The sequence below is a fragment of the Rutidosis leptorrhynchoides genome, chromosome 8 (assembly GCF_046630445.1).
Source record: "Rutidosis leptorrhynchoides isolate AG116_Rl617_1_P2 chromosome 8, CSIRO_AGI_Rlap_v1, whole genome shotgun sequence".
Taxonomy (NCBI): domain Eukaryota; kingdom Viridiplantae; phylum Streptophyta; class Magnoliopsida; order Asterales; family Asteraceae; genus Rutidosis; species Rutidosis leptorrhynchoides.
The window spans coordinates 266,601,224-266,617,804 of NC_092340.1; the positions used below are offsets into that span (position 1 = coordinate 266,601,224).

A 16,581-nucleotide genomic window follows, 5' to 3' on the forward strand; every position below is an offset into this window, starting at 1 on the left:
ATATATATATATATATATATATATATATATATATATATATATATATATATATATATAGATCTGTTTTAATTAATAATTATCATAATATTATATTTTTATTTTATTTTGCATGAGTAAATCTTATTATCAACAACATATAATATTTCAAATTATTTTTTCAATTATTATTTATATATATATATATACCCATATTTATTTACAAATTGTTGTTCGTGAATCGTCGAGAATGGTCGAAGGTCAATTGAATATATGAAAGAGTTCAAAATTTGAGACTCAACAATACATACTTTGCTTATTGTATCGAAATCATATAAAGATTAAGTTTAAATTTAGTCGGAAATTCCCGGGTCGTCACAGTACCTACCCGTTAAAGAAATTTCGTCCTGAAATTTGAGTGAGGTGGTCATGGCTAACATTAAAAATGTTTTCATGACCAATATGAGTTGATAATTAGAGGTTTATCATCATTGAATAATAATGATAAAATAATTCGATTATTCTAAGAATACGAGTGAAGTTATCGCAAAGAGTGAATTGAAGAAAATAAGATTTTCCTTAGCTTTTGACGTAAACAGGGTTGCATTTAGAAAGTAAGGTGCGTCTTAACTTTTGTCGTAGAGGTTTGAATTCCGGAATCCAAAGAATTAAAAAAAATCTTTGAAATCTAAAAGATTTGATTCCTCGGCGAATAAGGAAATTAAGATCTCCATAGTTAAATACGGTGATTTGCCTCGGATCCTCTGTCTAATATTTTCCATTATAAATTAAACTCTTTTGTTCCATTATTCTCACCATTCCTATACTTTCTTTCTTAATTCATACATCCAAAAGATTGTGAAAATGCTTAGTCCAGTTCTGATCCTTGTCCTCATTCTTACTATCGCAACAATCATTCTCCTTTTTCAACTTCCTCCAAAGGAATCTGCCTTCTTCTACTTCGCCCTTGGGATTATAATGTTTTTAATTCTCCCGTGTCTTTATGTTGCGATAAACATTGATATGCACGGTTTGTAATTTATGTGTTGTTATCAGGCTTTATATTCTCCCTTATATTTCAAAGTTCTATGCTTTTGTTTTCTCTTCTCGACTTCAAGTCAAGCGAATAATAGTCCAGAATTTGTAGATATAGAGTTTCGAATGATTATAATGTTCTAAGCAGGAAGGAATGTGATAGCACGGTTTGATTTGTCAAATTACCAGAATCACTGAGAATAGAACTATCAAGAATATATTTTCTTGGTATGTTCGGAGGTGAAGTAGAATGAATGATCGTGTAACATGGCACATGATGACGTTATCTGTGAATCATCACGTTTCATTAGAAACTCAGCATGACTTACTGTAATATAATCACGGTGATCAAGTGTTATTATATTATACTAACTCATGCATCAGTTCTCAACATTACTTCAATAACATTCATATTTTTAAGCTCGGAAATTTACAGAATATAGAAACTAACAGTTTCTATATGATGTAACACTGATAGCACGAAGAGATTAATGATTTCAGATAAGAATAATTATGAAAATATCTTCAGAAATATGGAGGATATTTATAATGAAAGATATGATGATATCTTGGAATTTCTAATATCGAAGGATGATGAAGAAGATTTATCCGTAAGGGTTTACATTCGGAAGCAAGGTATTCGCTAAGAATTTCATCAGAAATAGAATCATTTGGATTATTTGAAGTCAAACTTATTCTTTGTGATTTGTCCACGGCTTCCTTCATAGTTTCGCATAATCCGCTTTTTGGTACTAGATTTTCTATTGAATGTTTCCAATATAATGATACACAGGAAGCACGAAGAGGTATATAATTTCGGACGAGAATATTTATGAAAATATCCTCAGAAATATCGAAGATATTGATGATGATATTTTGGAATTTCTAAGTTCGATGGTTGATGAGGAAGATTTTCCGCAAGATTTTAACATGAGTACGGAGCAAGATATTCGTTGAAGGTTTCATCGGATCCAGAATTATTTGGATTCTTTGAATATAGGGTATGGTCCTTGTATTTGTCCTTGGTCTCCTTCATGGTTAACTCTATCCGTTTTCCAGTTCCAATGTTTCTGAGCTTTTCCAACATATTATTCTTTATCATCAAACTTTTGGACATTTAGACCATCTACCATTTTCTGTTTCCTCTGCATTTAATGCTATGATATCTGAATCATCGGTTATTAATCCGAGATGGTTTCAGGAAAATTGTGTTTTTAGATGATTAAACGCTGATGGTAATATGGTGGAATATGAAAGGTTCCCTGGTAACAATAAAAGAGCACGCGTATATATCAACGTTATAATAAGGTTGTTTCGTACGAAAAGTTGAAGTTGTCTTGCTGGAGCTGTGACAAAACTAGCTATCTCGAACAGCAGATGCAAAGTTATTTTCGGTAATAATAACGCTAAAGGAATTAGCACAGCTACGTGTTAAACGTTTACTCAGGTTCCGAGTGTTTTCAGGTGCATAACTATATGCATCAATCTTTTCCCCCGTAAATGAGGTGCTGTTGGTTCATCCTCTCGATTGAGGTGTTTTCAAGAATTATGAAAGGTTTGAACGCAGATTAGAATTGTCAAGATACAAATGGCGTTTAAGATGAAATCAAGTGGCAAACTTGAAGAATTGTTTAGTTTCATATGTTATAATCAATATTTTAATTCATTTTAATTGTCCAATGTTATTAGTCCACAGTCGATAGTCCACTAATAATAGTCCAATAATTCATATATAGTTTAATATATAATATTTGAATTAATTAATACGTATCGTGACCCGTGTACATGTCTCAGACTCGATCACAACTCAAAGTATATATATTATTATAGAATCAACCTCAACCCTGTATAGAGAACTCGATCATTACTGCATATAGAGTGTCTATGGTAATTCCAAATAATATATATAGATGTGTCGATATGATATGTCAAAACCTTGTATACGTGTCCCGATATTTAAAGTGCGTAAAATAAATAACAGAAATTAAATGACGATAAATAAAGTGTGTAAAGTAAATAACAGAAATTAAATGACAATAAATAAAATTGCAAGAATATAAATTGCGATAAAATAAATTGCGATAAATAAATTGCGATAAATAAAATGTAATACGGAATTAACAGTTAGCTAGGAACAGTTAGCTAGGATTTTGTTAGCGTGGTTTCTTAATAAAATTTAATATTGTTAATTAGTCTGTTTCTAATCAATTTTTATTGTGTCCATTATTTCTTCATTATGCCACTTGTTGGATTCTGATAGGTCAAAATCCAAATATGAAATTGAATTTGAATGAAAATAGTTATTCTTTGGTGAACGGATAAGTATCCTGGTAGTTGTAAATAGGATAGTGAATAACTGTTGAATCAGATTCGAAGAATATACAGTGTAACTTATTAATGTGAAATTTAAATATTCCTCGGGTATTACCTACCCGTTAAAATATTTTCACCATTAACAGTTTGTACAAAAGAATTTTTAATTACAATCTTTTTGAAAACATATATACATATATATTTTCTTCAGATGTAATCATGGATTTAATGAGTCAATATGATATTAAACTCATTTGATTTATCGTTAGAACAAGAATATATAATCTCTAACATATTAGAGATTACATAATCACCATGTCGGACGAAGATAAATGATGTAGAACGATTCGTAGAACAATAATTATATTCGAGGTACAGAATGAGATGTCGAGGCATGGATTGTTGATGGTACTGGTGTTGTTACTGATGGTTTTGTTGATGCCGGTGATGTTGCTGAAGCTGGTAAGTTTTACACCATGTTCTCCAAATTGATTACTCGAGCGCGAAGCTCGTTGACTTCTTCGATTACCCCCGGGATGATTGTCGGTCGGAACGAGCGGATGAATAAGGTTTAGAATCTGAGTTATGATATAGTCGTGGCGAGATATTTGGGAAATGAGAGTGAAATGGTGTTACGAACAGGTTCGCCGGTAAGTGCTTCAGGTTCTTCGCCAAAATGTGAATTCGGTTAGTGGATGGGATCGCCTTCTGCGCGTCTCCATTGATTAAGTCGACTATGAATCCATCAGATGAATTGGGGATGGATGATTGGTTGATTCATTCTGGTGTCGTTGCTTTCGGAGCTTATATGACTATCCATTCTGAATAACTGTCGTGATAACTATCGGAATAGCTGTCGGAATGCGAGGGACTCGATCTAGTTGAGGGATTCATCTCATACGATCAGATGAAGGATTTTCGATAAGAAATAGATTATAGGATGTAGATTAGTATCCTGCAATACATAATTTACATATACATTTATAATACTAAAATCTCATAAGTTACGGAGGAATCTACGGAAACTGTCAGGCAAAGATAACAATAACAGATACGCTAAGATATGAATTAGCAGATACGCTAAGATATGAATTTTGTCTATACACTTTTCATGCAGTCAATGCAATAAGATGTGTCTAGACTAAGAATAATGAGCAGGTAATTTCCTAAGGATGATAAGCAGATGATTTCCGACAAAAATGATAAGCAAAACTTTTGACATGCAGACACGGTCGAAGTCCAGACTCACTAATGCATCCTAACGACTATCAGTTAGACACACTAATGCAAGACCTGGTTCGCTACAACCACCGCTCTGATACCAACTGTGAAGACCGTTCCTAATCCATCCGGACGGAGTCCATATCGATTATAAACGATTCCCAACAGTTGATTACATCGCGAGGTACTTGACCTCTATATGATACATTTTACAAACATTGCATTCGTTTTTAAAAGCAAACTTTTATTTACATCGACAGTTGGCAGACATGCATACCATTTCATAATATATCCAAATATAATTGAATTAATAATAATCTTGATGAACTCAATGACTCGAATGCAACATCTTTTGAAATATATTATGAATGACTCCAAGTAATATCTCTAATATGAGCAAATTCACAGCGGAAGATTTCTTTCGTACCTGAGAATAAACATGCTTTAAAGTGTCAACCAAAAGGTTGGTGAGTTCATTAGTTTAACATAAATAATCATTTCATAATTTTAATAGACCACAAGATTTCATATTTCCATTTCTCATAAACATACGTCCCATGCATAGAGACAAAATATCATTCATATGGATTGAACACCTGGTAACCGACATTCACAATATACATATAAGAATATCCCCATCATTCCGGGATCCTCCTTCGGACATGATATAAACTTCGAAGTACTAAAGCATCCGGTACTTTGGATGGGGCTTGTTGGGCCCGATAGATCTATCTTTAGAGTTCGCGTCAATTAGGGTGTCTGTTCTCTAATTCTTAGATTACCAGACTTAATAAAAAGGGGCATATTCGATTTCGATAATTCAACCATAGAATGTAGTTTCAAGTACTTGTGTCCATTTCGTAAAACACTTATAAAAGCAGCGCATGTATTCTCAGTCCCAAAAATATATATTGCAAAAGCATTTAAAAAAGGAGCAAATGAAACTCACCATACTGTATTTTGTAGTAAAAATACATATAACGACATTGAACAAGTGTAGGGTTGACCTCGGATTCACGAACCTATATTATTTGTATATTCATTAATATACATAATTGAAATCGAACCAACATATATATATATATATATATATATATATATATATATATATATATATATATATATATATATATGTATATATATATATATATATATATATATATATATATATATATAAATTTATTAATTATATTATTTTTATATTAATAGCCTATACGTTTTCCATATATTCTTTTTATATATGTTTAAATAAAAATATTACTTTTGTTATGTTATGTGTATTAAATATATATATATATATATATATATATATATATATATATATATATATATATATATATATATATATATATATATATATATATATATATATATATATATATTATATATATCGTTTATTGGTTAAAATTATAGTTTTGGAAAATATGGGTTTAATAATAATAATAATAATAATAATAATAATAATAATAATAATATATTTTGATGAAAGGATAATATTGATAAGATATAATGATAATTTTCATAAAAATAATATTTTTAATAATAATGGTAATTTTAATAATAATAGTTTTAATAATAATGTTAGTAATCATTTTAATAGTATTAATGTTTAAATGATAATTCTAACAATGATGCTTAGTAATATTAATAATACTTGTAATGATCTGATAACATAATAATGATAATAATAATGATAATAATAATGATAATACTAATATTTACTGTTAATAATAAATCGTAATATGATAGTAATAATAATACTCAACTTACAACAATAATGATAATATTCATTTTTGTAACTTTACTTGTAATCATAAGTTATATTCATTTCATGTATTAGTACTAATAATAACAATAATTAATAATAATGTTCACAATAATAAAAATTCTAAGATTCATCATACTTAATACCAACAAATATTAATTATAATACCAATAATAACTATAATAAATAAAAATAATATTAACACTTAATAATAATAATAATAATAATAATAATAATAATAATAATAATAATAATAATAATTTTTAAAATAGAAAACTACCTCAAAAACTCTTTTAAAAAGAAAACGCCTTAAACCGGACTCGAACCCAAGACCTCTCGTTCCATGAAACCACCCCTAACCCATTTCTCTAACCCTGTTTTTCTATTTTAACAGCCCACTCAAATCTTTATAACCCGTTCTCTATAATTCGGCCCAAATTGAAAGTTCCACAACAAAATATTTCGGCCCAAATCAGAATTATTGTTAAAAGAAAAAAAAAATGTTACATCCTGGAATTGAACCCTGGTCCTCTCGCCTATCTCGCCTAACACAGCAACTTGAACCATTGCTCTGCTGAAGACATTTCTGTTTAAATCACAGCTTATATCGATTTATCCATTATTCCCGTTCATTCTTCTTCTTCTACACAACACCCATTTCGTAATCAATCTTCCTCGCCACTTCACTTAAACATGATCATCATCATCCACCTTCATCGTAAATACAGCAGTATAATCGAGATCATAACAGTGGAAAAAAAAATGGAACATAGTGATTGTAACAGGAACCGTTTAGAAAATTAATGGGTGTGGTTTGGTTCGCGACATAGACAGAAATAGCAATGGCTTGCTCGATCAACAACATGGTTGTGGTGGTGACAGTTGTTTATGGCTGTTAAAGACCGCAGTAGTAAGGGTAAGCTGCAAATGATGATGGTGGTTTGGTGATTATTCGCGAAGAGAGAGAGAGAGAGGAAAAAGGATGAGAGAGAGAGAGAAAGAGAAGGTGGTTTACTTCGGTTCTGGGTTTACAACGCAACAGAAGATAGGAACAGGCTGCGTGTGGTGGTTGTTCAATGAAAATAGGGGTGGCGAATGGTGGTGCTTCTCGGTCTCCAAACAATAGCAAAAAAAAATGGATGTCATTTAGGTTTGGTTTCTCATTTGTGAAGTAGAGAAAGAAGGTGGTTGAAGGAATGAAATATGATGGTTTACTGGTTCCTTTAAAGTCTATCTATCTATATGTATCCTTATATATTAGAATTTTATATAATACATATATAATTACTATAATTATAATACAATAAAACTTTAATTGAACGTGCCATACAGTATAGCCGCCATTCACTATGTAATTTACGGACCGAATATCGTCCACTATTTAAAATCAGGGGCGGATAAAAGTCTTCAAAAAAAATCCCAAATTTTTAAATTAACTATATTTATTTATTTTTGTCATTCTGGTATAAATTTCGACCATTAATTATTAAATAAAAATTACATCAACTGTCCCTCTCATTTCTGGGTAAAATATAAAAAGTGTTGAAATTTCTTAATTAGCTTCTAAATACATTTTTAGTAAGCCTAAAATTTATAACACTCATGTTCGGATCACCGTTTATTTTAAAAATCATATGAGTTCGCATTAAACTGGTTTTATATCTATCGAATGAAAATCGAGTGTTACTGTGGTTTACTAATTAGATTTGAAATTACAAAATATATATTTAGTATACTTTATATATATATATATAGATCTGTTTTAATTAATAATTATCATAATATTATATTTTTATTTTATTTTGCATGAGTAAATCTTATTATCAACAACATATAATATTTCAAATTATTTTTTCAATTATTATTTATATATATATATATATATATATATATATATATATATATATATATATATATATACCCATATTTATTTACAAATTGTTGTTCGTGAATCGTCGAGAATGGTCGAAGGTCAATTGAATATATGAAAGAGTTCAAAATTTGAGACTCAACAATACATACTTTGCTTATTGTATCGAAATCATATAAAGATTAAGTTTAAATTTAGTCGGAAATTTCCGGGTCGTCACACTTGTATGCTAAATTTTGTCGTTAAACAGTTTATGATGAATCACGAATTTAATATATATATTACTGATAAAAGGTATATGATATGCATGTTTTTGGAAAGCTGGCGAAAAATCAATAACTTTTCATTTAGAAATCGCGAAATTTCGATGAACGAATTAAAAGATATGGGCAACTGAATTATGATCAACGTTAATTGAAATTGCTTTTGAATCTGCAATTAAGATTTAAACAACTTGTTTACGAGATTGATAAAATAGATTTTTAAATATTACCAGCCGAGTAAATGAATCCTTATTTAAGGCACGTCTCGTTTTGTTGAACAATTGTCAAAATTGACTGTTTTATCATGTTTTAAAGCCTTATAAAAACTATAAACTAATTTTACAAGAATTGGAAAACTATGTGAAATGTTAAAATGTTTCGATTGCCATGATCATTCAACTATAGTATTAAGTCAGAATGACTTTTTGAAACGACTTTGGATAACTTTTGTATGCTGATCTCGAGCATTAGGATTGTGATACACTATGACCTGACCTAGCTTGATAAACAATTATTGACCAACATATGTTCTCTAGGTTGAGATCTACGGTTATTTGGTATTTCAAGTTTCGGTCACATTTCGGTGAACGACTTTATGTACTGCTAATGTGAGTTTCATTGATCCCTTTTTAATTGCTTTTGCAATATATATTTTTGGGCTGAGAATACATGCACTTTATTTTAAACGCAATGGATACAAGTACATACTAAATTCTACACTGAGTTTGAACCGAAAATCCCTTAGCTTTGGTAACTGTTAACTGCCAGTTATAAGAACTGGTGGGCGCGAGTAGTAGTATATGGATCCATAGGGCTTGACATCCCCGTCTGTTCCAGGTATAGAAACCCTAACCTGAACTATAAAACAGACGTATGCTATTTGAGTGTATCGTACATGTTGGTTGCATGTTAAACACAGGGGTACTTATTAGATAAATGTTAAAGCTTAGTTACCAGGGTGCTCAATCTTATAGAATATTTTGATAAACGTTTCTGGATGAAACAACTGAAATCTTGTGATCCACCTTTATATACAGATTATGCGAAACACTAAAACTATGAACTCACCAACCTTTGTGTTGACACTTGTTAGCATGTTTATTCTCAGGTTCCCTAGAAGTCTTCCGCTGTTTGTTTATATGTTAGACAAGCTATGTGCATGGAGTCTTACATGGCATATTTATCAAGGAAACGTTGCATTCACCAAATCATCACCATGTATCTTATTTTGACTACATTGTCAACAGAATTACTATTGTAAACTATTATTTACGGTGATTGTCTATATGTAGAAATCATCAGATGTCGAAAACCTTTGATTTAAATATTCTTTTATGGTGTGCCTTTTCAAAAGAATGCAATGTTTACAAAACGTATCATATAGAGGTCAAATACCTCGCAATGAAATCGATGAATGACGTGTTCGTCCATATGGATTTGGAGCGATCGTCACAGTTTGGATCTCCAAAACTGTAACCTCAACCCCAAATGTTATGAGAAAGATCAGAAAACATTCTATCCCATGCCACTAATACCTATTTATCAGCTATGTTTTATCCATTCGGCATTGACCAATAACCGATCAATACGAGACATTTTGCCTTCCGAACCCATCCCAAGTGAATTTTTATCATTTTTTAGAATTTGATCAATAAGATTAGCATTAGTTCTGATATTAGACGGATCAGGGACCTCGCGCAAACTTTCATCCAAGTGATGGGTTGAATTGAAATCTCCTGATACATAAATAGGCCATCTTTGCAACTTTGGACCAAACTTGAAATTATATACTCTCATGATCTTGAGGTGCGTACACGATTACAATTACGAACAATCTTGTTAGTCACCTTGTTAACTATGGTCATAACAAAATACATACATTGCCAGTGGTTAGAGTAAAGGTATCATCCCGCCGTATCAAAACAATACCCATATCTCCCAAAGAACCCACCTGAACTGTTGGGAGTACGAATCGAGTTAAACAAGGAATCAAGAAAACAAAAAATAGCTGCACAGGTTCGAGATTGGGAGTTCAAAACTCGCGACTGGAGATTTCTTTGAGTTTCACGATTGCGAAACTTGTGAAGGCTTAGGACTCGCGATCGCGAGTTAAGGCCTAACAGGAGAAATTTATAGAAAATGCATTTTCTTGCTCCCAAAGTTATTTTCTTTTATTGTTTGGCTATTTAAGCATCCTATTGTAACCCATACATGTATCCACAAAAATTATCAATAAAAGAACTCTTGTTGGTGGTCGAGGATTAAAGTAATCATTCGTGATTCATATAACCTCGTTACATTCTCGTGTTTTTATCGTTTTTTCTATTTTATTTGTGTTCTTCGCTTTAATCCATTTTTTGTCAGTGGGTTTGATAACCTAGGGTTATCAAGTTTTATTAGGGCTCACGTGCTTTATTCCTAACAAGTGGTATCAAGAGCCTCAGTTCGGTTTTATGGGAACAATGGCGGAAAAGAATGATGTTAAGATTGATAAGTTTAATGGGAATAATTTTAGCTTTTGGAAGATACAAATTGAAGATGTGCTCTATCAAAATAAGCTTTACCAACCGTTAAAGGGTGTTAAACCAGAAAAGATGGCTCAAGGCGAGTGGGAGTTGTTGGATAGGCAAGCCCTAAGGGTTGTTTGACTCTCTCTGGCCAAGAACGTTGCTTATAACATTGTGAGTCAAATCACAATTTCGGGATTGATTGCGGCGTTATCCAACATGTATGAAAAGCTATCCGCTTTGAACAAAGTATTCTTGATTCGGCAATTAATGAATGCTAGGATGATGGAGGGTTCCTCGGTGGCAGATCATGTTAACGAATTTAATTTGATCTTAACTCGGTTGAAATCGATGAATATTAAATTCGATGATGATCTTGATGCGTTGTTTTTTATATCTTCATTACCCGATAGTTAGGCCGGTACGGTTACGGCGGTTAGTGGTTCATCCGGAACTACTAAGTTAACTTTTGAAGGAATCCGAGATTTGATTCTAAGCGAAGGTATTTGTAGGAAAGATTCGAATGGGGGTTCGGGTGTTCTAAGTGTTAGTCGGGGAAGAGCTAGATCAAGAAGTCCATCAAGGAGCAAGAACGTGGTGTGTTGGAATTGTCAACAAGTTGGTCACTATAATTCAAAGCCGAGATTTGATTCTAAGCGAAGGTATTTGTAGGAAAGATTCGAATGGGGGTTCGGGTGTTCTAAGTGTTAGTCGGGGAAGAGCTAGATCAAGAAGTCCATCAAGGAGCAAGAACGTGGTGTGTTGGAATTGTCAACAAGTTGGTCACTATAATTCAAAGTGCCTGAGTCTTAAGTCGAGCGGGAGCATGGTGACTACGGTGATCGAAGATGCGTTGATGTGCTAAGAAGAGGTTCTTGACGAGTCTTGGGTTTTAGATTCAGGTGCCTCGTATCATGTTACTCCATATATGAACGAGATGGTGAACTTCAAGGAATACTCCTGTAGGGTTCGAGTTCCGAATGGGAGTACACTTGATATTGCGAGTATTGATGATCTCGCGGTTAGAAACTTGAACTATGCTTGGATATTTAGGAATGTGCGGTTAGTTCCACAGCTCAAGAGTCGGTTGATCTCGGTTGGAAAATTGGAAGACGATAATTGTCATGTTCTATTTGGGAATCAAAAGTGGGTAGTGTTTAAGGGAGATTATGTAGTCACTCGCGGGTATAAAAATGGAACCATGTATATGGTTGAAGTCCCTAAGGAGGAATGGATAGGTGATTTTGTGGATGTTAAAAGTCCTAGCATGCTAATGCTTTCCGGTATTGTTGAGAGGTCTTGTTTGAGTGGGAGCTCAAAGGAAGTTAAAGGTAGTAGAAATTCATGTCAAATTGGGTACACTAGAGCTTTCGTCACTTCGGGAAGATCTTCTCCAATGGCAACTTTGTTGCGGTCGACCGAGGAAGATGAACAAGAGACTTTCTTAAGAGTCACTGTTAAAGATACATATGTATAATGGGAGTTCACTCGGGATGGAAAATCGGGTTTGTCAAAAGACGTGCGCAGGTATGTGGTCGGTGTTCCAATAGTGAAAGAAAAGGTGTTAAAGTGGACGATTAAGTGTGCAAAAGTGCTCTCGTGCAAGGTCTCAATCGGTAATGTCCATGTGTTCGTTCTACTGGCGGGTTTAATCTTTATTGGAAAGTTAAATTGGGTGGATGATATTGTGTACGGGTGGATCACTTGGGCGATGGGGTTGATTGGGTTGGGTCGGACTCAAACGACCCGTTATCTCCAAACTAAGGAGGTAGGTGTCATAGCCAAAGAAAAGTTCTTGTTTCCCAAGCTAGTAACAAAATGATCGAATTATAGCTCAGGGGTATTTTTTGATGTCGAAAGACTTCACTTGCTCGCAGTTTATCGGGTGAAGTGCGCCGTAATTCGGGTGCCAATTCGGCGGTATCAAAAGGAGGTATAACTAGCGTGTCGGGTAGTTGCTTTGGGATGATGATGATTGTGACGATGTTAGGTTAAAGTTGGGTGTTTTTTAACGTCTCTTCGAGTGGGAGATTGTTGGGAGTGCAAATCGAGTTAAACAAGGAATCATGAAAACGAAAAATAGCTGCACGGGTTCGAGATCGCGAGTTCAAAACTCACGACAAGAGATTGCTTTGAGTTTTGCAATCGCAAAACTTGTGAAGGCTTGGGACTCGCGATCGCGAGTCAGGGCCTGACGGGAGAAATTTCTAGAAAACGCGTTTTCTTGCTCCCAAAGTTATTTCCTTGTATTGTTTTGCCTATTTAAGCATCTTATTGTAACACATACATGTATCCACGAAAATTATCAATAAAAGAACTCTCTTTGGTGGTCGAGGATTAAAGTAATCATTCGTGATTACATATAACCTCGTTATATTCTCGTGTTGCTATTTTCTTTGTGTTCTTCACTTTAATCTGTTTATTGTCAGTTGGTTTGATAACTAGGGTTATCAAGTCTTGTTAGGGCTCACGTGCTTTATTCCTAACATAAACTACATTGTAAGGAATGTTTTTAAGGATTTCACTAAGAGTAGTACAATTGATACCTTGGACACCATTGTTTCTTAAATTGCTATGAATTGTATTTGGATCGGAAGTTGTAAATTAAACCATTCATCCTACTATTTGGCCTCTACTTTTACATTCCTATGTGCAACTCTAATTGTTGTTGGAGAGAATGAACTCTCGTCATACCCCTCCCTTTCTTTTCTAATTGTATTTTATTTTATTGGAGTAAAGCACTTTGCCCCTTTAGTTTTTTACTTTCTTGTTTGTGTTTACATCATCTTCTATTCTTATACTTCAAATGGCCGGATCCTTGTTCGACCGGCGGGTTTCAGTTCCATACTCCAGACCTTCAATAATAACTTGTTTTTGCATCTTTTCTTCGCTTTAGATGAGCTTTCAACGTTTTTAACTTTTGATCCGTTATCTCCCATTCTCTGAAAATTTTGTTTGTAAAGATTACATGTAGCTAGTGCTGCAATCGATCTTGTCCGAAACAAGCTCCTCCATTTTCCTCCTTATCCAAATTAATACCAGAATCTTGATTGCTTAACTGATACTTTGGGATGTAATCTGCCAGATTATTGGTTTTTCTAATTTTGTTTTTTCAAAAGAATACTCATTTGGGAAAGTTGATAGTGAGAGTATTTGATTGTACACTTACATACACACACACACACACACACACACACACATATATATATATATATATATATATATATATATATATATATATATATATATATACATATACATACATATATATATATATATATATACATATGGGTAGGTTCAAACGAGAACCACTAAAAAGAAGGTGAGAACTGCGAGAACTATATAATTTAATAGTTTTTATGAGTTTAAATGCAACAAATTACATGCAAATGTTAATTAATGCACACATCATTAACAAACATATGTTCATTAGCTCAAATTACATGTTAAATTGTTAATTATATGAAACTGTTCGCATGTTCGGAAATAAATATGCGCATATAAACGCGAAACTATATATTTAATTATATAATATGTGTTTTTCAACTATTTTATGTTCATTAATACTCTTCATAAAAATTTATGTGTGATTCGATAGTTTGATTGTTTTTTTTGTAGCGGAAAGTCTTGGGTTGCCATTCATACCACCATTTACAAATCACAAGGGGATTGATGGATTTGTGGAATTGGGGCAAGGAGTTAATTATGCTGTGGCTGGTGCTACAGCTTTAAATACTTCATTTCTTCAAGCAAAAGGGATTCAAAATCCTATAACAAATGCATCTTTAGGAGTTGAGTTGGCATGGTTTCAGCAGTCACTGCCTTCTTTGTGCCGTAATACTTCTGGTAACTACAAACTTTATGTCTTGTAAATACTGTAAAAAGTGGTGAAATAAACTCTATCTGTATTGTGATTTGATTCTACTTTGTCAGCTGTTGATAATTCATAATATTGATATTGACTTGCTACACATTATATATGGCAGATTGTAAAAATGTAATTGGAAGTTCATTGATCCTTGTGGGAGAGATTGGCGGTAACGATTACAATTTTCCTTTAGTCGACGAAAAATCCATGGCTGAGATTGAATCATATGTTCCTTTCGTTATTGATATCATCGCTTCAACAATCAATGTAAGACATCACTCGAATCGATCATAACACAAAACTTTTACCACCCAATTAAGTTTGTATCACACCATGCTTAAGCATTTTTTGCAATAATATATTGGATAACTCTGCTTTAATTATATTATACTTAGTAACATAATAATAACTAATATTAAATTTCAATGTAGGATTTAATTGCAACGGGAGCTCAGACGCTAGTTGTTCCAGGAAACCTTCCGGTTGGATGCTCTCCTACTTATTTATCAAAGCGTGATTTCGATAAGGATGAGCATGACCCCACAACAGGATGCCTCATTCGGTTAAATAATTTTGCCGAATATCACAACCAACTCCTTCAAATAAAACTACATCAGATTCGAGAGCATCATCCTGATATTGTCATCATCTACGCTGACTACTTCAACGCTGCAATGCAATTTTATCGGTCTCCTGAAAAATTCGGTAGTTAACACACTGAAAATTACTATTATGAGTGAACTACCATCTCTTAATGCAAACTAAAAAGGCCTTATGTTTTTTTGAAGGATTTACAAATGGGGCTTTGAAGGCGTGTTGTGGTGGTGGAGGACCGTATAACTACAACTCATCGATGAAATGTGGATATGGAACCGCCACCGTATGTGATCAACCAAATACATATGCTAACTGGGATGGAGTACATTTAACAGAAGCAGCATACAAAATCATTTTCAAGAGTTTATTTCAAGGATCATATACTACGCCCCCATTTAATTTCGTGTGCCCTACATTAGCATCACATGTGAAAACAGAATTTTCAAGTTATATGTAATATATCAATGCAAATGTAATTAGCTTGATCTATGTATCGCTCAAGAAAGTATTGATTCAAATATTTGATAAATAGTGTACACTCTTAATTACTAATCACGTATACTACATGAATGTAAACGTCAATGTATATTACATATAACTTCTTATAAGGGTAGTGACGAAACCAGATTTTTAAATCCCTTGTAAATAATTCAACTTTTTCTGATACAATGGCATTCTCACCCAACAGCATAACATTTACCATGAGTAATATTATTCATTTTGAGTTACAAATTCAAAAATTCATCGAAATTTCAAATAATAATGACTCGAATAATAACGTTAAAGTTATAAAAAATAACATTAATATTAATCATGATAAATATTAATATATTATGTATTAAAAATAACAAAAACTGTATCGAGTGATAACTAACATTCGTTCGATAAATGTTAACTAATGTTCATCAAAATGAATATTATCACTTAATATTAATAAACTTTAATTCTATCACATAATATCAATGTTTTAAATCCAATAGTCTAATTTTGACTTTTAAGGTCTTTTTTTGCTCAACTTTGACCTAAAATAACTTTATTTGTGTTATATATTATTTGATGAAAGTTATACCAATGAAAACACATTTGAACATTAATTCTTTCATATAAATTTCATCGAATAATATATAACCCAAACAAAAATATTTTGAGTCAAAGTTTAATATAAA

General features: G+C 32.5%; 1 protein-coding gene across 1 annotated transcript in view; it reads left to right on the forward strand.

Annotated features, from left to right (window-relative positions):
- The window catches only part of LOC139864197 (GDSL esterase/lipase At1g28600-like), a 32,993-nt gene extending 17,121 nt beyond the window's left edge, over window positions 1-15,872 (forward strand). The window contains exons 2-5 of the mRNA XM_071852782.1: window positions 14,569-14,796; window positions 14,937-15,085; window positions 15,250-15,523; window positions 15,607-15,872. Coding sequence (XP_071708883.1) covers window positions 14,569-14,796; window positions 14,937-15,085; window positions 15,250-15,523; window positions 15,607-15,872 — 917 coding nt within the window. The remainder of the gene's footprint in view (window positions 1-14,568; window positions 14,797-14,936; window positions 15,086-15,249; window positions 15,524-15,606) is intronic.
- Window positions 15,873-16,581: the final 709 nt, after the last annotated feature.